This window comes from Notolabrus celidotus, chromosome 22 (assembly GCF_009762535.1).
Source record: "Notolabrus celidotus isolate fNotCel1 chromosome 22, fNotCel1.pri, whole genome shotgun sequence".
In the NCBI taxonomy this organism is placed as follows: domain Eukaryota; kingdom Metazoa; phylum Chordata; class Actinopteri; order Labriformes; family Labridae; genus Notolabrus; species Notolabrus celidotus.
The window spans coordinates 3,388,156-3,415,308 of record NC_048293.1 but is presented as its reverse complement, the minus strand read 5'-3'; the positions used below and the strand labels follow the sequence as shown (position 1 = coordinate 3,415,308).

The 27,153-nt window shown below is 39.3% G+C and overlaps 2 protein-coding genes across 4 annotated transcripts; one reads left to right on the top strand and one right to left on the bottom strand.

Annotated features, from left to right (window-relative positions):
- The first annotated feature begins 31 nt into the window (after positions 1–31).
- ahi1 (Abelson helper integration site 1) lies at positions 32–12,572 on the top strand. Of its 3 annotated transcripts, none has more exons than XM_034675540.1 (27): positions 32–121; positions 519–597; positions 1,835–1,956; positions 2,170–2,744; positions 2,842–2,936; positions 3,027–3,213; positions 3,355–3,547; positions 3,638–3,733; positions 3,819–4,004; positions 4,191–4,343; positions 4,885–5,017; positions 5,213–5,336; positions 5,537–5,766; positions 7,172–7,275; positions 7,396–7,514; positions 8,008–8,138; positions 8,239–8,379; positions 8,518–8,711; positions 8,800–8,845; positions 8,929–8,981; positions 9,353–9,470; positions 9,667–9,716; positions 9,848–9,913; positions 10,004–10,166; positions 11,115–11,200; positions 12,062–12,150; positions 12,301–12,572. In XM_034675540.1, the coding sequence occupies exons 2-27, from the start codon at positions 588–590 to the stop codon at positions 12,479–12,481; spliced, it is 3,645 nt and encodes a 1,214-aa protein (XP_034531431.1). In that variant the 5' UTR covers positions 32–121; positions 519–587; the 3' UTR covers positions 12,482–12,572. The 3 variants fall into 3 exon arrangements, with proteins under 3 accessions (XP_034531431.1, XP_034531432.1, XP_034531430.1); XM_034675539.1 differs by having other exon boundaries at positions 42–230; XM_034675541.1 differs by lacking the exon at positions 12,062–12,150 and having other exon boundaries at positions 41–230; positions 12,301–12,412.
- Positions 12,573–13,823: 1,251 nt separating this feature from the next.
- slc18b1 (solute carrier family 18 member B1) lies at positions 13,824–27,022 on the bottom strand. The gene is made up of 14 exons (XM_034675299.1): positions 26,758–27,022; positions 26,434–26,573; positions 23,918–24,013; positions 23,748–23,821; positions 20,978–21,125; positions 20,048–20,204; positions 19,805–19,941; positions 19,629–19,730; positions 19,447–19,538; positions 16,623–16,718; positions 16,441–16,515; positions 14,591–14,684; positions 14,286–14,335; positions 13,824–14,133 (listed from the first exon to the last, which is right to left on the bottom strand). Exons 1-14 carry the CDS (start codon positions 26,783–26,785, stop codon positions 14,079–14,081), a joined length of 1,344 nt encoding a protein of 447 aa, XP_034531190.1. The 5' UTR covers positions 26,786–27,022; the 3' UTR covers positions 13,824–14,078.
- Between the last annotated feature and the right edge of the window lie 131 nt (positions 27,023–27,153).

Here is a 27,153-nt window from a genome sequence, read left to right as displayed (position 1 = left end):
ACGTCACCAACATGGTGGTTAAGCTCCGCCCACACCTGTTGCTGTTGGCTTGGAAACCGTCGCAGCGTCGTTGTTGAAGTCGGAGGACAGCTAGCAATCACTGCAGAGGAAAAACACCCGGGTATCCTCCACGAGCCACATCAGGCTTTCAATGAAACTTGTGTGGAGTTTATTTAATGTTTGGATCAGACCATCGGCGAAATAAACTGAGGGGCAATGTATCAAACGTGGTAAATCAACAATGCCTTTTAGCCAACGTTAGCATTTAGCAAGCTACTTAAGCTAGCTAATGTGACCTAACGGTTCACTGCTAGCTTCTCACACAGTCTATGGTCTCACAGAGGTTGATGTTCCCAAAGTATTTGCAGCCTGTTTTTAGCAGGATGCCCTGTAGTCTAGTGTTTTCAATCAAGTTGTTGAAATGTTCATAAATGTATAGCTAGCGTATTTACCAAAATGCAAACGTAGTGTGATCCTGTTGTCTGACCTTACTCATCACCCATGTTGTTTACTTTCAGAGAGGAAGCCTTCATGTCTGGGTTACTCTCGTTTTACAACCAGCATGAGAGAGAATACAGAGCCTGACAATGCAAGCAGGTGAGTTTCCTGCTGTCCCTGCTTCATTTAAAAGATATATTATTTTTATCTCTATGATGAATGGAATAGCACAGTGTAAAGTTCCCTGTTACAGTTATAGGTCTCACAGCACAATTTGCAGAATATCCTTTCAGTCTCACATTATTTGACATATTCGCTTATCATTCAGTTTATGCAACATACTGCACACATCATTTTGAAATTTCTAGTACAGATGATATTTATTTAGTATGTTATGGTGGCCCTGAAGTGCAAATCGCAACGGCAATTCAGAAAACACAACGGCAAATCAGAAAACACTACGACATTAACCAAACTGGAAGAAGTAGGTACCCTTACATGTTTTCCAGATATGAGTGCCGCCAGCGACAATGTACATGCTGCTGTTACAGTATTTCTCAATTGCTAAAACCCATTTCTTGACATCCACCACGCTTTTCGAGGGTACCTACTTCTTCCGGTTTGGTTAATGTCGTAGTGTCTTCTGATTTGCCGTTGAGATTTGCACTTCAGGGCCACCGTAGTATGTTCTATATACACTACCAGTCAAAAGTTTGGACACACCTTCTCATTCAATGTTTTTTATTTCTTGTAATTATTTTCAACATTGTAGATTAATACTGAAGACATCAAAACTATGAAATAATCTGGTTTTACCATAATCTGGATTACAACAGCAGTCAAATAGGGCTATCCATTGTGTACTAACCCTACCTCTGAACAACACAACTGATGGTCTCAAATACATGAAGAAGGCAAGTCATTCTACAAATGAACTCTTGACAAGGCTCATGTTCATTAGAAACCATTCCAGGAGACCACTTCATGAAGCAGACTGAGAGAATACCAAGAGTGTGCAAAGCTGTCATGAAGGAAAAAGGGGGCTACTTTACAGAATCTAAAATATAAAACAGATTCTGCTTTGTTTAACACTTTTTTGTTCAGTCAGTAATTCCATATATGTTCTTTCATAGTTTTGATGTCTTTGGTATTAATTACAGTGTTTACAATCATTAAAATAAATACAAACCCTGCAATGAGAAGGTGTTTCCAAACGTTTGACTGGTAGTGTACGTACATTTGAATAACCTTAAAATGTGCTGGAATACTGTATATAAGCATATTAACCCTTCACCACAGCATTACACACTGCCTCTAAAGAATGGTATTAACTGACATCAAGGATGCTAGCTCTTGGCTACATTGCTCTGTAATGACAGTGATGCTTCTTTTATAGTTGAGAGTGGTGAGCGGGCAAAGACCCGGGAACAATTCAATGAAGTGCTGAAAAAATACACTGAAACAGACAAGAAAAAGGTGAAGAAGAAGAAGAAAGCTGAAACTCAGGAGACTGTTGTGGTATGTGTTCTGACATGGGCTGTCCAAGCTTCAGGGGGGGTGGAGATCATAACTTAGAAATCAAACTTTCCATGTATGATAGTTGGGTGAAGACTTATCTCCTGCCTAAATAATACAATGGGAAGTGATGCTCACCAACATAATGGCAGACTTCAATTAGGATTTTGCATATTTCTATTTTAAGTTATCTGTTTGTTTCCCTGTTTCTTATAGCTTCAAAATCTGAAAAAGAATCTGAACCTTGAGAAGGACACGGAAGATGATGAGACTATCCTCCAAAACACATTTGACCCTGAGCAGGGCAGCCCTCGCTACACCAAGAATAAGAGAAGAGAGAAAGAAACAGCAGATAAAGTTAATATCAACAACAGTAGAAACCAAGAGGACACTCAAACTCCAAAGGGAAAGAGTAAGAGGGAGCTCCCCTCCCTCCCTGTTTCTGAGGACGCCACAAGTTTCATTGAGAAGGACGTGGACGCTTCCAAGTCTGAGATCACCTTGGAGCCGGATGCTGAAGGGGTCGAGAAGGAAACAAGAAGAAAAAGTAAGAAGGGGAAGAGCAAAGGAGCTGCAGAGGCCAAAGCAGAGAGTCAGGTGGAGGACGCAGAGGACAAGCTGCTGCATGAATACCAGCAGCAGATTGCACAGGAGGAAGACAGAACTTTAAAGAAGACAAGGGTCAAGAATGAGGAAGACAGTGCAGTCTCCCAAAGTGTTACACTGAATAATGATGTTGGAAAGAAGAAGAAGAAAAAGCTGAAATCTGTAATCTCACAGCCAGAAGTGGGGTGCGTATACCTGCTATTACATGTAGACTTATTGAAGTCACTGTGCTACAGTGTAGTCGCATAGTGAAGTAAGATTCTATACTTCTTGTTCCCGTAGGGATCAAGATGAAGATGATGATGCTGACCGAGATGCTGACGTTGAGAATGAAACAGAGGCCAAAGGAAAGAAGAAGAAGAAGAAGAAAAAACATGGTAAATTGATGTTAATGTTCATGAATCATCTACAGAGATTCTCTGATTCTTCCGTTAATGAATCTCTCGTTTGTTCTTACATTTCTTTAGTTGTCAAAGAAGAGAGTGACACAGAGGCAGACGTACCACAGCAACCAACGTTTGATGACAGCCTTGTGCTGGGAGTGTACATCCACAGAACAGATCGCCTCAAAACAGACCTACTGATCTCACATCCCATGGTGAAGATCCATGTTGTGGATGAGGTCACGGGACAGTATGTGAAGAAAGAGGACTGGTGAGAATCTCAGACTTAGTTTCTTGGTCACTCGACTTCATGCTACAGATACAACACTCTAATTCTATTCTAGGGGATTTTAAGGGTTTTAAACTTGTTTGATTGAAATGTAACTGTTGTCTTGTTGTTGTTTTTTCATAGCCATCGGCCAGTTTCCTCGTTTTATGAGCAAGAGAACGTGGACCACATCCTCCCCATCATGACTCAACCGTTTGACTTCAAGAAGAACAAATCCATCATCCCTGAATGGCACGAGCAGATCATCTTCAACGAACGCTTTGGATACTTTGTTCAACAGAAGGATGAGAGCCCCAGAGTTATACTCTTCTTTGAAGTAAGAGACAATGCTTTAGACATACTGTATTTGGCCAGTTTGATAGCTATTATGAAATTATTAACTCATTATTTAATTTATTTTTTAAAGATCCTAGACTTTATCACTATGGAAGAAGCACGGGTCAACGTTGATGTCGACAAACACGAGCGAGGATTCAGAAAGATTGCCTGGGCATTCCTCAAGGTACCTGATCATTCAGAGAATGAAGATCTCCTTTGTGAGCTTGATTTCATTTTCTCTCTAATACTTGTTTTCTTATATTGTTTAGATGGTCGGCACAAATGGTGTCCTGAATATTGACAGGAAGCTTCGCCTCCAGCTCTTCTGCCCTCCACCTCGAGCAAAGAGACAACCCAAAACCATTGAGGTGGTTGAGTGGTGGAGGATGTACCCCAGACAGAAATATGCATCCACTCTTTATGTTACGATAAAGGGCATCAAACTTCCCGAGCATGTAAGTCAGTTTCTGCTTTGTAGCTGCTGTGAAGTAGATTCCACTCTAGTTACACAGGTATGCAGATGTCTGATGTGTTAGATGTTAGTAAAACTTTAATATAGTGTAGCTGATGAGAATCTGGATGAATCAAACCACAGGTGAGTTCAGTACTATGCTGTTTCTGACATGGTCTTTGTTCTGCAGGTGGACCCCAGTATGCGGTCCATGATGGCCCTGCAGGAGGAGAGGGGTAGCACCTCCTACAGTGAACTGCAGAATGAGGTCACTAAGAGAAGCCTTACTCAGCCTGTAGAGAGCAAACCACCTGCCTTAAGATGGAGCAGACTTCCTGGACAGGTCTGTAGAGTCAATGATGCGTATTTACTTAAAGATGTGAGAAAAATATCTTTACTGAGGCTGAATATAAATATTAACTTACTGGCTCCAAATTGATAACATTTCTGTTCTGATTCTGAATGTGTGTATGCAGTTACAGTATATGAGTGTTGGTGTTCATGAGCATGTTGTAGTTTGATAGGTAGTACACTGTATTCATATGCAAAATTTAGAAAGCTTGTGGTCTGCCACTGTGGATGACGTTAGGGCGTGGTGGAAGTAGCAGCTGTGGGTACCAACAGGGTGGTATTTGCTAGGCCCGGTTCTGCAAAGGCAGCCCCCAGACCTTTGCATTTCTATTAGTAAACGCAGGGTTCTTAGTCCACAGTTTTGTTCCTGTGTATAATCAGCTGCCAGAGTTACTCAGATTTTGTCTGGAGGATCAGGTGCAGACCAATCACAATGACTCACAGTGACATGTTAGTATTGTTTGAACAAAGCCTTGAGATAAATGTGACCCACGGTTGACTGCACCATCCTCACAAGAGTCTTTCTGTTAAAGGTCTGTCGGATTCCTAACAAGCCCATGCTGTCATTCCGCGGTGGCCAGATGGGCTGCTTCACGGTGCTCTTCTCTCATGCTGGGACGATCCTGGCTGCTGCGTGTGCTGACAGAGACGCTTTCCCTGTCGTAGGTAGGCAACACCTAATCAACGCCCTGTAAAGCTCCCCCCCTGATGCGCCTCTTGGCCCCTCAGCAGCAGTCTACGGCTAATTAACCTGCTCTTTATGCACAGTTGTCACTAGTCTGGAGTCTACCTCTTCAAACAAGTACATAAAGTTTAAATACTTGGTGTAATAGATAATGAAGCTACTTTTTTCTGTTTCAGTATACGAGATCCCATCTGGTAAAGTGTTAGCAGCCTTCAGTGGACATCTTAAGATAGTTTATGATCTCTGCTGGTCCAGAGACGATCGAAGCCTTTTGTCTGCCTCCTCTGATGGAACCGTCAGGTATGTGTCTGTTTGTGAGACGAAAAAATAGCAGTGAATGAAAGAGCAAGTGCTGGTGAGTGAAATGATGTAGTTGCAGTTTTTTGTCGCACCTCCAGGGGGAGTAAACACTCCTTGTAGAGCGAGGCTCCCTGCCAGTGACACAGCATGTTTTGGATTTCTTGTAGATGCATTATTAAACTCTTTTTCTTCTCCGTCAGAGAGTGGAACGTGGAGAGGCTTCAGGGAACGGCCCAGAAAGTTCTCCCTCATCCCTCCTTCGTGTACTGTGCTCAGTACCACCCCAAAGCCCAGAACCTGGTGGTGACTGGGGGCTACGACTCCCTGGTGCGGGTGTGGAGGCTGGATGTGGATGATGTGAACGGCCAGCTGCTGCAGGAGTTTGAGGGTCACAGCAGTTTCATCAACACAGTTTGTTTTGACTCTGAAGGTAATCATTGTTGCACATGTATAAACACTATCATGAACTGGCAAAGGCCCAAAAGCATGGACGTCTCACCCAGTGCAGGCTGTGATAGGCCCACTGCCAGCTGAGATAAGCATGAGTTCAAGTGTTTGTTCTTGTGTTTATGAAGGAAGGTATGTTTAGTAAGACTAAGATGACAGTTTGAATTTGCAGCATGTACACATAAGAAACATCCAAGGACGTAAAGTTTGGATGAAGGTCTACTTTTTGAGAATTCCAGCCTGACACACAAAGCTTACATTAGCTCACAGTAGGTTTTTTTTTTGTGATCAATTGTTTGGGATTGGAATTTTATTTATATATTTACTTTTCTTAGTTTACTATCAATGTCATCATGATTAATAATTGATTATTGTTGTCACTATGATGATTGTACTTTTACCTATACATTTATTTTTATTTTAAATTATTTTGTATTATTATTTTAATATCTTTTAGGGTCCTTTTCAATGTCAAAGCAACTGTAGAAAAACAATAAGCTCACAGTAGTTGTTTAAGTAATTATTTATTAATGTCTATGTGGTCATCAAGATTTGATAGGTTAGGTTAGGTCACTTTATTTATACTCATAGGTAGATTTGTTTTGCAGCAAGATGATGACATCCAGTTACAGAACAACATTTACATGAAACCACACAAACCAATCAGAGTTGACAAACCATCAAAACACAGAAACATGATAAAAAGTATTCTGGCTGCACCAACTATAGTTTAAGAGAGAGAGAAAAATATCACAGCATGAGATATATGAATAAAAGTAGCTTCGATAAATAAAAACCTACAGAATAAAACCAAGATGAAAGCAATTATAAAACCAAATGAATAATTCTAATAAATGAGTATGTGCAAATATCACGACATCTTGTTCAGCTCAGTGATGGCAGCAGGAACAAAGCTGTTTTTGTACCTCTTAGTTGATGAATCTCTTTGTGCAAAGGGTGAGAGTCATTGTTTAAATTTGCAGTAGCTATCCACTGTACATGTCTGACGTACAGACTAGACTAGGCTAGACCATTTTATAATCTGGTTAGAGGAATTCCTGTCTTTTAAAGATATGTGACCGAACCATGACGACAAAGAAAAGGACGTGAGAAGACTGATAATCAGTTCATAGCCAGAAAGCAAGTCCACTGTAGCATTTCTATTGTAAAGCTGAGTGTAAAAGTGAGCATGCACGTGTCCAACTCAGTACATTATTGAGAGAGGCAGAACTCATTTCTTATGCTCTTACCATCTGCTGTAAAGTGAACTGTGTTCCTCTGTTTATGAAGAAGGGTGCGCCTTGTCTTCTTTTGTAATGCACATAGAGTATATTATTCTTGTGTCCTGTTAGAGCTGATGTTCTTTTCATTGTGTCTGTTTCAATCAGGAAGCAGAATGTTCTCTGCAGACAACACAGGCATGATCATCGTGTGGAAAACCTTAGTCAATGACAGCAAGCGTCCGCCGTGTAACCACTGGAGTATAGAGAGGGTACGTGCACTGATGCTCCTGAGAGGTTTACATGTTACACAATGTAATGCTGCTTCTGCTTGTGCAAGTTCAAAATAACCTGGAGACGTTTTTGTAATTGTGCATGTTATCTCTTTGCAGAAAATTGATGAGAGTGACCTCAAGGGTATCCCTGTCAACATGCTGCAGCTCCATCCCAATGGGCGGTGCCTGCTCATCCATGCCAAAGACAGCGTCCTCAGGATAATGGACCTGAGAATGTAAATGAGATTCGACAAAAGCATGTTATTAGAGGAAACAGTGACCCGTATTCTGATTTTCTATTTTGAGCGTGCTCAAAAAAGTCTCAGTTAATTGTTATGATGGGGCAGAATATGATGCATTATGACATCTGTATAAAACCAGTACTACAAAGACATAAACAGCTTTTTACTAAGTTGGCTGTGCAGAGCAGCTATCACATTTTTATATCTGAGGTGTATCTCAGGAAGGTTTTCAGCACCATTTTAGACTTTGACTGATTGAATTAGTAAAACACAGACATTCTACATACAGAGCTTGATTTAATTCAACATTAAACGTAGGACTTTTGTTATGATTTTATTGATTCTGATGATAACTGGAGCATTGTAGAGCTCATAGGAAAGGATAAAGTGAAGGCAAACATTTTTGAATTTGATCATGTCAGGGGAATGCACATCTTGTTATACTGCAAGTTGTTACATTTAGACTAACAACTGTTCTTTCTTTCAGTCTTGCTGTAAAGAAGTACATCGGAGCCACAAACTACAGAGAGAGGATCTACAGCACGTTCACACCATGTGGGAACTTCATCTTCTCCGGCAGTGAGGATGGGATGGCGTACGTCTGGAATACAGACACAGGTGAGAATGATGCTTTGTCTGTGATACAGAAACAATACAGTTCTTAATTGTGTACAAAGTGTTCTGCAGGGTGACTCCAGCTGTTTGTTTGTCTTCTCAGGTGACCAAGTGGCAGTCTACTCTGAGCTTTGTTACCCCACTGCTCTACACGACGTGTCCTTCCACCCGCATGAAAACATGGTTGCTTTCTGTGCCTTTGGTCGGAGCCAGCCTGTCCTCGTGTACCTGTATGATCGCAAAGGTTAGAGGAAACAAATACAGCCTCCTAATCTCTTATTACTGCCATCACTTTTAAGTTTTCTGAGCTGTATAACTCAGTAGATGTAAAACTCATTAAAATAGAAAATAAGCATTAATCATATCATGCTTTTTCACACAGTTTCACAGTTGGAGGTGCACAATATAAAAGCCATGAGCAGATCAGCTTCAGCTGACATCAGAACCATGAGAAACACACCTGATACGCTGGGGCTACAGGATACGTCTGCTTCTTCAGCCATGGATCAGTTTGCACATGCAGCAAGACTTGCATTAAAAATGCAATGCATCAAGGAGACACTGAACTCAGTTCTTGTAAACAACATTCTTTATTACACTAACAATAATGCATATAAAAATACAGACGATGTTCACCAAAACTAACTCTCTCACTCTACATCAGGAACCAAATCCACAGTCTTCAACTCCTGGGTACAGTTATGATCAAGGTACTGTTTGTGTTTCAGATTTTATTTGAGTAATTTCTTCATTTTCATGATAAATAATGTCCCTTTTGTGTTTGGTTGTGTAGGCAGAATGGGGCTTTCACACACAAGGAGGAGCTTGACTTCAGATTCTGGCACAGTAAGTTCTTAATCATTAATCCTTAAACACACCTTTATGTACTCCCAGTTTATGAAGCTCATACCTGGTAACTAACCTGTCCAGTCCTGTCCCTCATGTCAGTACAGACGACTAAAACACCATGAACACAAGTTGTGATTATTGTAAGGTGCATGAGAATCAGAGCCCGTTTCTCTTAGGCCCTTTTTACCCACATTATCCAACCGGCTGCCATAATGCATCATATTTAATGCCAACAGAAAATTGCAATTAACCACTGACCAGGAAAATTACATTGGGAAGCCTGAGCGGGTATTCATTAAAAAGAGAGAAATCAATTTAAGGTCATTTGAAGTGAAAAAGTGTGAAATTAAAGCTACATTTCTTTGCAGACGGGATTCAATGCTTCATTACCACCTCCGTCTTTCTTGTCACCGCACTCCAAGCTGCAGCTGTCGGGTTCTCTAGCTGAGCAGCTGATTCCTCAGGCAGCTCTGAGCACCCAAAACCGTGAGTGGTTCATTCTGTTGATAACACACTTCTGTGCCTTAAACCATGAATAGTTTCACTGCTGCTTTTGATATAGCTTCTGTGGAAGATTATAGCTTTGCAAGGTACAGCATGGGGAGCATTGTGTTGCAGTCCAGGATGCAGGATATAATACTTGTTCTTTCTCTTTTTTGATCTCTCCTTCTTGTTGTTTCAGGAGGGTTCAGTCCGGTCGGTCAGCGTCTAAAAGGATCTTTCAGGCTGCAGGTACGTCTGTTAACAGATCCATACTCATTGACTATCTTATGTTGTGTTTTTTTAAATACTGTGTCAATTGAATCTTAACCAGACACTGCACTGATTGTAAAAGTGAAACAAATGATGTTTTTCCTCCTCAGCCCCTTCCTGACCTCTTCCCTTCAGGCGTGAATGCAGAGACAGATTCTGCTCCTGTTCAACAAATAGTAAGTATCCACTGTAGCTGTGAGCTCAGTCACATGAAACCTTCTACTCTCATGTGTAATCCCTCCTACACCTTTGTGTGACTTTTCTAGGTCGTCGCACTTTACGACTACAGAGCTAATCGCTCGGATGAACTGACCATCCGCCGCGGTGATGTCATCCAAGTGCTCTACAAAGACAATGACAACTGGTGGTTTGGACGTCTGGTCAACGGCCAGCAGGGATATTTTCTTGCTTCTTATGTAGCAGACCAGAGTGAGTGTATTGTATAGATTTGTTTATATAACAGTAAGTTCCATTAGGGACACAATCTGATCGGACGAGAGGCTTTCTTTAAGAGTACACAAAAGTGGGACTTAACTGTGTGTATCACTTCAGTCCACCTCAGGTGTTCTGAAAACAGTTTACATTACAGAAGACTTTGATCAATCAAGAGCAGAGTCACATGCCAGTGCAACTGTCAGCACATTCTTATTTGACTACTTGAAACAAAGTTGGTTTGCTGTAACATGTAAATATAAACAAAGTAGCAAAAGCAGGAACATGTTCAGTCCAGAGCGAGTCAGGTTACAGAACTAGTTGTGTTTGTGCACCAACATGTATGATCAAGTAAGAAATAACAGTCTATTGTTATGTCAGCACAGCCATAGTTATGTTACACACTTGGTTTGCATCCCGGTGTATATGACAGAACCACACCTGCTCTAATATTTAGTATCATCTAAAGCAGGGGTTCCAAAAGTGTGGGTCGGGACCCCCTGGGGGGTCGCGAGACACAAGTCGGGGGTCTTGAGATGTCTTCCCGAATGTTTTTTTAAAACATGTTATCTTAAATCAGTACATTTGACCCGTTCTAGTAAAACATATGGACAAAAATAGAAGCTAAACTTGAAATAAAACCATGAAAATAGAAAATGTAATGAGTTTTCTGCCTTTCCTTGTTTCCAGATGACTCCTAAGTTTAGAGTTAGTGAACAGTACATTATCAAAAGCATCAGTAGCAGCAGGTTCATTCATAAAGGCACAGGAAACACAGACACATGCTCATAAAGGTAGGGTCATTTTCTGCAGACCAGCTAAATAGAGCCCCATTAAATCACTTTGGGGGTCGCAGGCTGGAAAGTTTGGGATTAGCAACTGATGGATGCTGTGCACAAAACATCCAAATGTGCCAAGTGTCTGACTCTGAGTTTTATATCGTAGGAGACTTCAATGAAGAGGGGACGCAGTCTGCAGAGGCACCACCAGCCCTGTGTGAGGAGACTGTTGAGAGGTCAACACCAACCAGGGTAAGGAGGCGGTACAGGAGTGATGAATATGGGCGAAGAGGTGAAACAGGGTGTGGGTGTGATGGTGTATCCAATTCTTGCACTTCTTCCTTCGCTATGATCTATTAATAGGGATTCTTTACCTCCATCTGTCTTGACTTATGCACCCTCTGCAGGCCTGAAAACGTGGCTTTAGAAGGTTAAAATCATGTTACTATTAGACTGATGGCCATTTACAGACCTACAGATTACCCTAGGAGGACCTTCATTTTATACTGGCATCCAAAAGTCCATTCCCCCAGTACGATGCTTCATAATAATAATATTTCTTTATTAATTGACAAATTCCAGCATGCCAATATGTTAAACTAAGTGTGTAAACATGCTCAACATTTCCCCCACTTAACATCTGTGTGTTGTAACTGGCATGCTGAGTTAGCATTAAGTATAAGCACTACTGTGTCTAAGTACAGCCTTACAGAGCATTTTTTAAATCCTGATACTTTTACCCAAAATCTGCAAATACTTTTAGGATTTGCATGTCATGTGCCTCCATATGACTGCCTGAGCTACAGTGAGTTTCTCCTGCTAAAGAATTCTCATGACATTAAAAGGGGCCATACTGTAAAGCATGTACTTTACGCTCAGAGCCCATTTCAAACAGCTTTGGAAAAATAAAACTGAACCTCGATATAGTTTGAAGTATGACAAATAATGAGCCGCTAATCCTCCTGTTGTGAGTGAGTGAGACATTTTATGAAGGTGGAACACTTTTATATCGAATCCAATAGAGGGTTAAAAACAATCTATCGGTGTTTCTGTGGTGCAATATCTTCTCCTTCATTCCTTCTTTCTTCTTTTCTTCTTCCTTGCTATTTAAAGGTATCTGCTGCAATTAGTTCTTCTGGTGAACTTAGGTTTCTTTCTGAGCCGACTCTTTCTGACACGGAGCCCGAGCTGACTGATGCCAGGTAAGTGGCTCACGCTACCTTCACATGGTTGCGGTTTCTGCATGAAGCTCAAAACATGTTCTTTTCTTGCCAAAATGCAACTCTATCATGATATTGCACATCATGGTTAACATTAATATATACTTTTTCTTGACTTTGGTGCTATCGCAGAGCTAGAAGGAAAAAGAAGGTGAAAAAGCCAGGAGTCCCGGGACCATCAATTAAAGCAGTATTATCAGACGTGTATGCTTCTGAATTGAGCAGCACCCAGAAGAGAGGCAGGATAACTAAGAGACCTCTCCCACAGAGACCGACCGGCCAGACTAATGGTGCCTTTGAGTCCGATACATAAACTCATGGACACATGATTGTTCTTACACTGAACTGCATTCATTTTTATTCTGCAGTAAAGTTTTGTAATGGTTATAAACTGCACAGCTCTGTTTGATCTTTATTGTCTTGTTTTTTATATTTAAGCCATCCCTATGTTCATACTCTTTATTTGACTTTATATGAATTATCAATGAAATGTACAGCTTTGCTGGGTCAAGTTAAATTAAAATCCTGGGATTTTATTGTATATTTTACATATCTATTCTATTAAGCATAAATTGGTTAAAGAGTACTTTATTACTGGTGACATGGTAACACTAATCATTGCGATATTTCATTTCTGTGTTTTTCTTGGCCCTGTGAGATTTCTCAACTTTTACAATGCGAATAATTAATTTAAAAAAGTTTTGTTAGTTTGTTTTTTATAAATTCTAATGGATGTTAAGTCACTTTTTACATAAAGTATTAAAATAAATACGCCAATCGTCTGTACTGTGTCTCTGAAGCATTTCTGGAACATACCTGCAAAACTAGTGAAGAGTAAGGTTAGGAAGTAGTAATTTCACTTTGCAAATTGTAATATATTTTATCATTTTAACTTGTAAGTCAAAAAGTTCTATCTATCTATCTATCTATCTATCTATCTATCTATCTATCTATCTATCTATCTATCTGTCTGTCTGTCTGTCTGTCTGTCTGTCTGTCTGTCTGTCTGTCTGTCTGTCTGTCTGTCTGTCTGTCTGTCTGTCTGTCTGTCTGTCTTTCTATCTAAGGTTGAAGTTAAAACACTCTGGGCTCCTGTAGAAACATGGTGCTGACCTATGGCGGACTTCCTGAAGGGACTACGCAGTCCGCAGTGTTCAAGGTCATTTTAAAGTGTTTATTATTTAAACGTGTTTAGTGAAAATATACTTATATGTTTTTTTGTTAAATGTAAAACCATTAGTTCTTATGTTTTAGACAGTTTGCGTTCCAAAATTCCCAATAAGAGGATAAAGTTACTAAATGTATTTGGCTTGACACCCCTGGGAATTACACAATTTAGTTTATTATGTGACTAATAGGTAACTTCTTGAAATGTAGTTTGTCAGATAGGAAAATAAGCTCGTTATTGAATAAGCCTATTTCCCTCATGTAGCTCTGGATGTGGAAGGCATAGCGTGCGTCACGTCAACATAAAATCCAAGTCATGTGATGTGAAAACTAAGATTATTAACTGAACAAAAGGCACATTAAGTTTTTCACTTGAACCGGAATGTGCTGTGATCTACAGTGGCTGGTTATATTCTCTCTCATTCCATTCAGCTCTTGTGCAACATGAAGTTCTCTGCACAGTAAAGTGAAAACCAACTCCGACTCAGTTACAGTGGCACTGCTTTTTATACTTAAAGTCAGAACCCTCTACAAACACAGCTTTTAAACATTTCATAAATACATAACAAAACTGTTATGTTAAAATATGCTTCCATGGTGCAAGTAGAAAATATTACAATATCTGCAACAACAAATATGTATAATTTAAAATGTTAAAAAGCAATTAATGATATAAAAACTTTATAAAACATTAAGATCTTGTTTTGTTCAGTATGGCACACTTCCACATGTTGCTGAGGGCTTCATTCAATCAGGAGAGGAGTACTTTCGTCTCTGTGTCGAATATCATCCTGGATGCTTAAATGCAAACATAAAAGTGGTTGTTACACTCAGCATGTCATTGGAAACCCAAAGAATCAAAGTGTCATGGATTTCCACTTAGTAAACAGAATGAGAAATCCAAACATCTCCCTGAAGGATTATTGAGTTCATTTGAGGTTGACTGTTACCTTTGTTGTTTTGGGGGTTGACAGACATAATGCACAGCGAGGAGGAAGGCCTGAGGACAGAGTTGTCATTGAGTGAAGTGTGTTAAAACTACAATCACACACATGTCTCTTCATCAGTCTTCTTGTTGGTTTAAACCTCTGAACGATTACAACTCTGAAAATTGCATTTCTACAGTTTTACATAAATGCCATGCAACTAAAACAGACATAATCCAGAGCTTCATGCTGTTAACGCTTCACTTCAACATGTGAAAGGCCTGAAATCTGTCTGTGTGACCACTGTCTCTAATGAATGCAATACTCACAGCGAGAAACGCCAAGCCTCCTTGGATTGCAGCCGCCCATTCAAAGCACAGATATTCTGTTATAAGTCCACCAACGACAGGGCCATAAAACATCCTGTAACAACAAAAACCTCTGCTTTAGAGTCAACATAGTTATATGAAAGGACAGGTCATTGGTGACAACTTGTTTGATAAGTCATCTCCTATCTACCGTGTAATCAAATTATGAGGTCCTGATCCAGATATGGCAACTGAAGAGCAAATGGATGTGTCATAAAAGTCTCATCTGATGATGAGTCAGCAGTTTGTCATGTAAGCAATTTTTGCCCACGACACAAGCGGATTTTAGTCATACGTTCAACATCCTTCATAAACTGAAGATGCTCAGGATCTCTTTGGGTCCTCTCAGATGCTGATTCAGATCTCTGGACTTGATCGTTAGCCTGTACCTAGCACCCCTCTGATTCAAGTGTAATAAAAAAATACAGAATATTCATGACAATCACAGATTAGCTATGGCTAATGTTTCCATCTCTGCTAGCACCTCACTGTTGTTTCCTATTGTAACAGGGCCGTGTTAAGGACTTGATTGTGATTCTACAGTACATAGCTACATTTCCTAGAAACTGTATGCCCTTCTCATATCAACCTGCTGAAAGAAGTCCCGTTATTTCAACTTTGGGTTTGTTTATAGTGGGGAAAAAAGGACAGAGACAAAAAGAGGGGCCAAAAACACAAACAGTGGAGGCTGTGATAGAGGAATCTACAAACTGAAGATGGCGTATGACGTAAGCACTGATGGGAACCGTGTTAGAAAACTGCTGTGTTTGAGGACTGATAAATGGGAAATTTATGTCACAGACTCTGACAGTGACAAGGTGGAAAAACTCAAGTGTGGCGCCAATTCATGTGGACCCTTTAGCTTAAAGCTGCTGTTGGTAGGAATGGTTTAAAAAACGTTACTTTTTTCTGCTGGGTTTGGAGAAAAGGTCAAAATACCCATCTGTACTCATCTGTAAGTGGAGTAATTTGAGACTATCGCGAAATCTCTGTTTTCCAATGCCTTTGTATCAAGCATTGTTATTATTCCCCTCGTTCCCGTTATCACGGACCAATCAGAGCTAATCTCCAATCCTTTGTCATGATTGGTCGAGTGGTGGCCCCACTATGTCGCCCTGATTAGCTTGGAAGCCACTACTTCCTCATAGAACGCGCACAACGATCTTTTGTGGGCGGGGTTACAGGAGCAGAGAGGAGGGGTAGTGTTGATATTCTAAATCTCTCTCCAAACTGATGTTTACATCACGACTACCAACAGCAGCTTTAAGTTAGGAAGCACAGAGTTAACCGTCACAATGGACACAGCTCAATCTGTGAGTGCTGTGGAGAGATATAATCATTTTTAAACCAATCAAATCCTTTTCAGATCAATATTTGTAGTCTAATAATGATTTATTAACATAGTAGTCATGAGATAAGTGACTCCCCATGATGTATAGAGAGCAGGTTGTTGAAGTGGTGCTCTTCAGGGTGAGCTTCGAGTCCTGCTCAGCCTGTCCAATCTTTATACATTACATTCTCTTACTTGTAACACCGTGATTTACCTGAAACTGGTTCAATTTTTGGGCAGATTGAAAACGATATTACATCAGGGATTTGATCTTTGATCCTCTCAAATCCCCGACACCACATATTAGGCAGTATCTAAGGCCAATACTGCCCCTAAGACACTTTTCTTGACACGACTTAGACTACAACTGGAAGTGGAAATGCTGCCAACATCAAAAGTCTTATCCCTTGCCAACAGATTCTGTACTGATGTGCAGAATCTGTCTATAGACATTAGATAATCACTATAAAGGAGGACTTACCCCAAAGACCAAACTGCTCCAAACAGTCCGGACACCATACCAAGAGTGCTAAGTCCTTCTTCAAATCCATGGTCACTACAAAGAGGAAAAGGAATGGATGGAAAGTGTTTGTTTCACGTAGTGTATACAAACTGTTTCACACAACATGTCATGAATGTAGGAGAACATGTGAAGCCACTCACTATGCATGTGAAATGATCTCAGGGAACGTTGGGATTGCAGTCATACCCAGAGAAAACCCAATTACCCCGAGCATGAGGATCATCAACCACAGCTGACTAAACACACACACACACACACACACACACACACACACACACACACACACACACACACACACACACACAGAAAAAAGAAAAGTTAATACTGTTGACCAGCAGGAATTAGTTCTGTAAATCTCAAACTGGAGAGGAAACACGCTGCATAATTAGCGCTGCTTCAATCAGCCCGCTCAATCCTGCTTCCTGAAAATCAGAAATAATGCAAAACTCAGCTCAAAAACATCTTATCCACATCCTCATCGCCTCAGCCTCCACAGTTCTTTATTTACCTGCCTTAACAATGCAGCACTTTCCCATCAACAGCTGTAGCTGAACAGCAGCCAGACTTCTCAACAATGCTTTAAGTGAAGAACAAATCACTGTAGTCCTGACTTCATCGCACAGGGTCCCCGTTTGAGACAGAATTCAACTTTCTTTGTTTCCTTTTAATCCCTACTTGATCTGGCGCTGCCTTTCATTTCACAACTTTTAGCCCCCGTTTTTATTTTTTAATCTGAGGGACCTCTAAGAGGAGAATGAAAGATGTTAAAAGTTTGTTGGTCTAGGCTTAATTCCAAAGGGGAACATTCCTCTACTGTTTTAGCCCCAATGCAGTGAAACAAAGAAAGAATCTCACTCTACTTAATCGGCTAAATCAGTACATCAGTCTATAAACAATGTTAAAACACATCTGTAGAGACAGTTCCAATGTTCCAAATGTTCCAATTTCTTTACATTTGTTTGCTTTTAACTGTTTTTGATGACTTGTTTGTGTATGATGATCTTTAACAATTTATAGTTTTATTTTCCATATTTTTTAAACATGTATTTTGTGAAGGAACTATTACAGTTTTTCTCAGTCGCTTTAGTACATTTCTCCAATCATCCTCGACATTAAAACAGTAAGTGCATTTCTCACCATGGATTACCTGCAAAAGCCAGTATCTTACTCAAAATCTTGAGTTCATCTCTCAAAAGTAAATATCTGTGTCAATGAACATGTCAGTGCCATCAGCATGACAAGTCCTTGTGTCATTGTGTACAGATAAGACAGTCAAACTGCTGAGTCATGTTGTCAATATAACAGTGTACTCTGGAGGGACGTTTTGATGTAAACTATGGCTGAAGTTTTAATGACAGTTATTGTAAATTGTAAGTTACACCTTAGTGTATCATGGCTCTTAACTCATCAGGAACATGCACGTCCTCTGCCTCCTCCTCTGTTTTGCCTCCCAACTCCTCCACCACGCAGCCTCACTCCTCTTCCTCTTCTTCCTCTCTCTGGCTGTTGACCCAGTCCAATTCCTTGTCCTTCCATTGTCAGATATTGTAACATTGTGTTGTGCTCCAGCTATATATATATATTCACTTGCCAGTTGATGGTTCATGAGATGCACCTTTGAGCTGTTTCAGAAAACTGGTTGATCATAGGTTGATCTAATGCTTCACACATTTCCCTTCATTGGAGAAAGTCAAGATTCACCTGGAAGCAATTTACCAATTCAGGACAGATTTAGAAAAACAGTCTGATGGAAATGTACAGAAATATGACTGACATATTCTGACAACATGTTCCACCATTCTGCATGTGAAGACTTATGCGATGAACTAATGCCTAAATGTTGTGGAGGGTGAGACTATATAACAGAGACCCATTCTAATACATGTTGATCAACATGACATAAGCACTTGATAATGTAGGAAACAGCAGAGAATTCTACATCATCATTTGCATGGATGTACCAAAGCATTTGCAACTTGTTCAAAGAAAAGAGAAACTGCTTTTTTGATGTGAACAAGTGACGCACTGATGTGAAGATTGAACAAGTAGTTTTGAGAATTTCATTTCTGATCTGAGAAATGCACCAAAGCCACTGAGAAAGACTGTAACTAAGGTTTGTATGGCTGCTAGAGAAATGACTGCTAATATTAAATTCTATGTAATTGTTACCATTACATCTACTGTTGAAAGTAGTAAAAGATTCTACAGTATATACAATAAGATACCCATGAATAATTAATTTGAAGTCGAGTTTTAAATTTGACTTTTTAACAGTAACATTAGCTGCATTTACACATGCATAAAATTCTAAAAACGTCCTCAAATTTTCGAAAGCAAACGGCAGAAAATTACACCCAGACTCTACCAGGAACTTCCTGCTGGATCCTTAGTAAAATGTCCATACGTTTTTGGAGTGAGCTTATGTGAGAACACAGGAGAAGACATTCAGGACAGCACCACAAGCTAGTTTGCAGGGTGATGATCACCCTCCTAGTCTTGAACACACAACTTCAGAATATTTTGGGGCAGAGCTGCTGAAAATTGTACATATACATATTTGAAAAAGGCTATTTATTCTTTTTCTACCATGTTAAGTAATCATTGTGTTTTTGTTCTTATTGTATTTTTCCCTGCTCCTAAAATGTGTCAGTATCACTTAAATTTTTTTACTGGTAGGATTATAAAATGTTAAAAGCAAAAACTTTTCTTTCCAGCTTTAACGCTCAGCTTGCCAGGTGTCTAGTCTATGGCTCAAACTCCACCTCTTTACTGGTTGCTTGCTTCGCTGTCTTTAGGCTTCATACCGCCTACTCAGACACCAATGGTTGACGTCACTGAGACTGCCTTTCTGTTTTATACAGTCTGGGGCTGCAGCTTAGAGAGTGCTTTTATTCTCCTAATCAAAGTAAGAAAATAAACCTCTCTGAAGTATTGATCGTAACCGTCTTGACTTTCTGGGCTCACCTCGGGATGTGAAGGAACGGGAGAGGACCCAGCAGACAGAAGCCAACTGCTGTTGCGACACCTCCAATCACCATGAACCAGCTCCTGGTGGCCTGAGCACCACCGACATTAACAAGAAATTAAGCTCAAAATAATAAATGCAATATAATGGATGTGTTATTCACGTTTGCTTTAATACTCACAGGATATTTGTCTGTGAAATAGCCCAGCAGTGGAGAGGCCAGACAGTATGGTAACGACAACCCAAGCATGATGAGTCCCACGTAGCCAGCTGAGAGATGAAACTAAAAATAAAAACTTTTTCACATTTCTGTGAGATTTCCTTAAACATAAAGTTTTATCCAAGAAAGTGACATACCTCCTCCATGGCATACAAAGACAACGTGGCATCCAAGAAGCCCAGACCTGCACTAAGAGTGAATATCACATAGCAGATCAGGACTATTTTCACATGGCTGAGGAGCCGAAAGAAGGAATCCTGGGAGGGATCCGCTTCTGCAAACACAAAAACATGTCACAGTTTATTTCAAATTAACACTTGAATTCACAACAGATGAGTAACACGGCTGAAAATAAGTGAACAGTGTGCTGATGATGGTACCAATGGTTGGCAGGACGTAAATGTTGAAAGGGACCATGATTAATAGGAAACATCCAAGAAGCATAAAAGGGACTTCATATCCAAATGACTGGTAGAACCATCCTCCAACAGGTGGCCCCAGAATAAGACCAAGTCCTGTGAACATCTCCAAACTACCCTAAAAAGACAGAGTCACAGCATGTTAAATATAGTCACATAAATAGTATGAGATATGAACTAGTGAGCTTTTTAACCCTCATGTTATGTTGCGGGTCAAATTGACCCTTTTTAAAGTCTATTTTAGGCAATGCCTTCCAAGGTGTTGTGTTAATTTATCAACACCACTTTATAAAAAGAAAAAAATAATAAACAATAATCTATGTCATATAAATCTATTCAATTTTCAATTCAATTTTGCTTTATTGGCATGAACAAAGAGATGTTATTGCCAAAGCACATACATTTATACAATACATTATATATATTCATATAAATCTATTGTATTTATATTTAGGGCTTTCCAAAGTACATTAAAAAAAAGTTTTAACATTCATTTTAATGTAAAATGAGTGAGTTATCCTCATTGAACCATGATCTGTGAGAATTAAAGAACTCCAATGGACCAAATCTTAAATTGAAATGGTTAGTGATGGAGTTAAAAATTAGATTTAAAAAAATGTGTATTGGGATTTTTTGGGGTTCTGACACTTTTGGATAACTGAATATGCCCTGGGTATAATTGACCCAGGAACATTATTGCTGTTCCAGAGAAATGAACATAACAGGAGGGTTAAACGTAAATGTAAAGCAGTAACTGTATTATTATTATTTCCCATGGTGTTTTGAAAACTGGTAGATTCAAAAAATACCCTTACTATAATGCTTTCTTGTTTTCTCGTGATTCTAATGTCTAAACAAAAACTCAGTCACACCAGTGTTGTCCACACTCACCAGCACAGTCGCCACATTGTTTGGGAATATCTTCGCTGTCATTGCAAAAGTGGAGGTCATCGCGGCAGCAAAGCCCACAGCGTCGATGGACCTCACTACAAAGCACAGCGTAATGAAAGCAGTCCCTGCAGGAACCCTGTCCAGCAATCTGCAAGAAAAGAAAGACAAAAGAATCCAGTTATTTCAAACAGGAGTTCAAGTATGTCAGTTATGCCCTGTAGCACTTAGAGATTTGTTCCAAATGTAAAGTGCCTGATAAATAAAATATATTATTATTATTATTACTAAGTAGAAAGACTAAAACAGAATGGACTGTTAGAGTAGTTGTAAAATAAATAATCGTTCACATTTATCTTTATTCAAATTAGAGAGTCACATTCCCCATATCCATGGACAATGCTGGTTCCTTGTTGTATTGCAGGTTCTGTAGTTTAGTGACTTCTCAGTCATACAATTAACCAATGTACTAAAAGAATTTTTTTTTTCATAATTAGATTATGCTGGTGTTGCTTTATATATTTTTCCCCAGTTCCCACCATTTTTCCAATAACAAGAGCTACATTGTCTGTATCCAGCTTTCCAAATCTGCCTGTTGGCCCTTCACTGCAATTTCATTAATTCCCACTGAAGGTGTAAATTTGTGAGAATACTATTACACTTGTTTATTGTGTTTAACCTTTTTAAAGGGATAAATCTAAGTATTTCAGATTCTGATACCATGGCACCCAGTCAACAGGGTTTGCTCAACAATGGGACTCTGTATGATACAGAAAAATGAGCTACTGAAAGATTGCTTCTTGTTGTCCATTCCTGGTTTCTTTTGCTATTTTTTTGTACAAGATTTTTTGTTAAAAGATTTTCAAAAAACAATAAAAAAAGTATCCCTTTATAAATACTGAAAAGATCAACTCAACTCTCAACTCAACTTTATTTATATAGCACCTTTCATACACATAAACATGCAGACCAAAGTGCTCACAGAATAACAGAGAGACAGAAAACAACAGCAATGGTAAAATTATAAAAGGCATGATTATAAATAAAATACTTAAAAATAAAATAAAATCAACACAGTAAAATTAATAAAATAAGTAAGAGTGGAAAGAGAAGCTAAAAATAAGGTAGAGTTGACAAGATCAGATGAATACAAGGAATAAAATAGATAAATAAATTATGAAATAAGATAAATTAATTTTAAATGATTAAAATAATAATAACATAATAATAATGCAGTCCAGGGCTAAAAATAAACTACTCCAAATTAAAGCTAGATTAAGTAAGGTAAGTCTTTACTTTTAGTTGAGTTGACTCCTCCCATGTTTTTGTGTTGCCTGCTGATGGTGTGAGACTGAAACATGGCCAATAAACACCTTTTGTAAGTTGATCAGTGTGCAGGCTTTTTGTTATTGTTTTATCTTCTCACTCCTCTCATATACTCCTGCCCCATGAAGTAGTTGGCGAACCCTTTCTTCACTGTTGACTCCCCCAACATCAGTCAACCTGTAGTTAGGCTGGATGGCTTTCCTTTGTTAGTCTTTCTGCACTTCCTGTTGGCCTCTGCAGTGATGGTCTCAGGTGGTTAGGGTTAGGTAACAAGTGTTGTAAACTGATAACCGTTCATGTCCTTTTCTTTCTGTCTCTTCTATCTTATCTTACCTCATGAAAATGGTGGGAATTAGGTAGAGTGTACAGCCTAACCCCATGGGGATGAGTTTCACCCTAAAAAAGGCTTCTCAGCCTGAATCTACCTTTCTTACCTTCTTATCGACATCTCATTACATACTTTTCTCTCTGTTTTCTGGGGGTAGGTAGAGCGTACAGCCTATCTCTGCGGGGATGAGCTCTAGCCTAAACAGGCTTCTCGCCCTGGCTCTGTCCTTCCTGTCCTCTCTCTAGCATCAACAAACGCATAGCTAAGTTTTTTCTGTCTTCTTTCCTCCAATCACTCATTAGAGAGGATGGGCAGGGGTAGGTAGAGCATACAGCCGAACTCAAAGGGGATGAGCTCCGGCCTAAACAGGCTTCTTGATCAGACTCTGCCTTTCCTGCTCTCTATCCAGCATCTCTTTACATACTTTTCTCTCTCTTCTTTCCTTTATTTCCTCATGAAGGTAGGGGAATAGGGGTAAGTAGAGCATACAGCCTTAAGGCTGATTTATACTTCTAACTCAGTGGGGGTGAGCCCAAACTGACTTCTTGCCCTGGCTTTGCCTTCTTTCTAAGATCGACCTACATCTTTCTCTCAGTGTTTTTTTCTCCTGTCTTACACCCATCTATCTTCATGCTTGGTGTTTGGGGACAAGGGGCTTTCTGATCAGTCTTTAAACTTATAAGCAGAGCATAAATATTGGGCTGAGCGAGTAATGGGAGGAATTTTTTTCACTGAACACTTATTGTTTTTATCAGAAGACAAGTACCTTGTGTTTTTTTGAAAGTAAGGGAGCTTAAAAGTAGCAAAACACTCATAAACTTCAGATCCTTTGGATTTTTCAGCCAAATTGGTTCTTGCGTCTCTTACATAAAATCACATCACTGGCTCACACTCTGTTCACACATTGGCAAAAGGATTAATTCAAGTACAGGGCTTCATACTGAAGCACTTTCAAACAGAATGGATGAACTCACACGGCCCAAATCAAACTGTCTCGACTATGAAACCACTGAGAAAGCTTTAAAGTTTGTTAAGTAAGTGTTTGTACGTCATTATTGAAGTGCTTTCAGAGGCTCTACGAAATAATGACATGACATGACATACAAAACCAACACTTACCCAAAGAGGATGGTGCAGAATGACGACACAAAAAGCCCCGTTACAAGCATGAACTTTGCTCCAATTTTGACAATCTGATAAAACAACAGACATATTAAACACAGTTTTTCTGGGCAGTAAATCACACATGGCACTTTGTAACCTGATGCAAAATAACACTATATACTTACATATTTTCCCAGTATCAATGAGCCAATTAAATTGCTGACAGCGTAGCAGCCGAATATAAGACCAACGATGGTCTGGGTGGCTCCCTTCTTTAACGCCTGTGTAGAAACATTCATATCATGTATTTAATATTTCATGGCACAAAAGCAATAAAAAGGATATTAAGTGCAAAGTGAATTACTGACGGTCAATAAACACATCAAGATAACTGCTAATCATAGCTGTAAGACCACTGTTCCAATGATACTCCTTGTATTTTTTCATCATATTTGTAACTTTAAACACTCAGCATCCCAAACCATGGGTTACTTCACATGACGTCTGCTGACCTTACCTGAGACCTTTTGACCCATAAGTGCAACAGAGACAGTCATTCAGTGGCCTTTAGCTGTCTGATGTCTGGCACATGATAAGGTACTCACTCAGTGGAGAAAACACAAACACTGAGTCGGTTTAAGAGATCTGTTGATGGCCGTGTTTTCGATGAGCTTTATGGCTGAAACTTGGCCCATATACTTATCAGGGATCCAATGACCTATTGGAAACGCCTTTAATGGATCATCGATCTCCCTTACAGCAGGTATTGGCATCTTTTATTCCTGCTCTTTATTGTTGGTCTCAAACAAACAACTACTTACTGAATTTGGTTTCAAGTAACCACATGGCGTCCTTATTATCATGCTTACAATTAAACCTATTTTTTCCTGTAATTTAGTACTTTTATTTATTTATTTTTTAATGTTATTTATTTCTTTTTTATTTAATGTAATTGTTTTTAAGTCAAATTTTTTGGCATTTTTGCTTTTTTTCATTTGACAACTGAAGAGAGACAGAACATGTGGGGAGCAGAGAGTTGGGGAAGATATGCAGCAAATGGTCGAGGCTAGGAGTCGAACCCAAGACCTCGACTCTGTATATGGGGCGCTCGCTTAAACCGCTAGGCCAACAGCGCACCTATTTTATGTATATAAATATGTTTTTGTTTATAACTCAATTTATCACCAGATATTTCAAAACCACGTTGAGAAAAGTCAACAATATATTTTTTGAGCGCACAAACTAACAGTCCAAACTTTTCTGTTAAGCACATGCTTTATAAAAATAAGTACCACTGTGCAGACTATACAAACAGTGTTTTGGGACATATGTGTAATTATGTACACTCTTACTTAGTGAAAGGAGTATTTCATCGATTGGATGTTGGTTTAAATCTACATCAAGTTTGTGTTAAAACTTGTCTTCTCTATTCACAGTGTTCTGCTCTGAGGTATCACGCATCATCTGTGTTATTTGGATTTGCCAACAGCATCTAGAGACAGATATAAACTAAATGCCTATTAGGCACAAGGCACAAAGCACAGTAAAACACTAAAATGCCAATGCAAGTTACAGATTAAGTTGCAACAAGAAGAAAATATTTCGAGGCAGAGAAAACTTTTGTGGCAAATTACAAGGTCAGTGTGGAGTAGACCCCTGCAGCCCCCTGTGAATCTGTGCCCAAGGACCGTATTAAAATGTATATTTAATTAAATGTTTTATTTTATTCTTCTTTTAAGGCCAGATCTGATCTTTAATTCTGGCTGTTTGTTTGCTTTGTACAGTTCTGTAGGGTGCACAAAGGCCCGATGTGATCCTATTAAACCTCACTTATAGGACCAAACCTGATAAGCTTTCACATTATTGACTTTTCAGTTGCCTGTTTAGGAAAAATCCTCTTGACTTACTGGACCATATGACTCTCTGGGAATGGGCAGCAGCAATACATGACCCAGAAATCTTTATGAATAGAATGTATTGAGGGATTATTAAGAGGTTGTTAGTGCATTTTTTTTTAGAAATCAAGCAGCCACAACCTGGCAACGCAAAGTTGAACTCAATCAAGGCCCTGTGTCTTACCTGTGACTCAGAGGTAAATGATTTATTCACTATTAGAGCCAGCCAGTGTAACTTTTGATTAACAGTGACTGCTTAGTTGAAAGAGAGAATTACAGGATCACACTCTAGCTCAGATGGTTTATTTACTTATGACTGTTTTCTTCTCTGTTGATTGGAGATTTTGCTAAGAAGGATTATTTGGAAACACTAGTTCTCAGTCTGACTGTAAAAATACCTCATAAATAGCATTACATAACAAATGCTAAAACTTAGTGAAGAGTGTTACAGTCACACATGCAGAGAAGATTAATGGTTGAAAATTGGCCCTTTTTTTAACTTTCACTGCAGCATCTACAATTACTTGTATTAAAACTTGTCATACCAGACTATTGTTGTAGCAGCAAAGTCCCTGAGTGTGTTGGATTAAGCTGGAGGTTTTTTTTTTAATCGCACATATATAATCAGCCACCTATTGAAATGAAGGATAGACGATCATTTTAAGCTCCAGGCCTGGCTATAATAAAGCCAGACATCAAAACTTAACACCTCTTTTGATGAGTGCCCCAAGTGGTCCCTAAACCCCACAACTCCTGTACCTCAAGATGTGATTTTTAATCTGATGTGTGGTTTCCTCTGAGCTTACCTCATTGGGGAAGAATGGTCCTAATATGGAGTAGCAGATCATTGAACTAAAGTTGACAGATGCCATTGATAATAAGGTGAGGATCTGTTGTTTTGTCATCCTTGGTGGAGGATCTGTTGACTCCACTGAGGCGATGTTGTCTGTTTACAAACAAAAAAAAGGATATTGTCAAAAGTGAACAGAAACAGGGAATAAAGTTCAAATATTATATAGGCCCTGAAGTGGAATCTAAAAGTCAGTTTAGAGTTTAAATCAAATCTCTGATCCATGAATGATTCAACCTGTCCAATCAGTTATTATGACACAGTAATAAAAGTAACCAACCTGTTGACTGATCAAAATGCGTCTCCATGTTTAAACTTCAGGGTTTCGTTTCTTGTTTTTCAGCTCGAGTTTGCAGACGATGACATAACGACAAAGGAGAGGAGGAATCCTGAAAACAGTAGACAGTTTAAGACCTCCTCAGCAGGACGTGGAGCGACAATACAGCACAGTCTTCTGTCAGCGAGGTTCTCAGAGTGAGTGTTTCCTCATGACGCCAAGCGACACATGACATCTCACACAAAAGGCATGTTCACATGCTGCCTTCAGAATAAAAGACCCACTGCTTCCGCTTGCTGAAGTTAGTAGGCCCTCTTATATGATCATCAAAACAAATGTTAAAATTCATATATGAAAATGTCACACTGCTTTCTTCGAATTGTTTTAAAATGTAGTTTA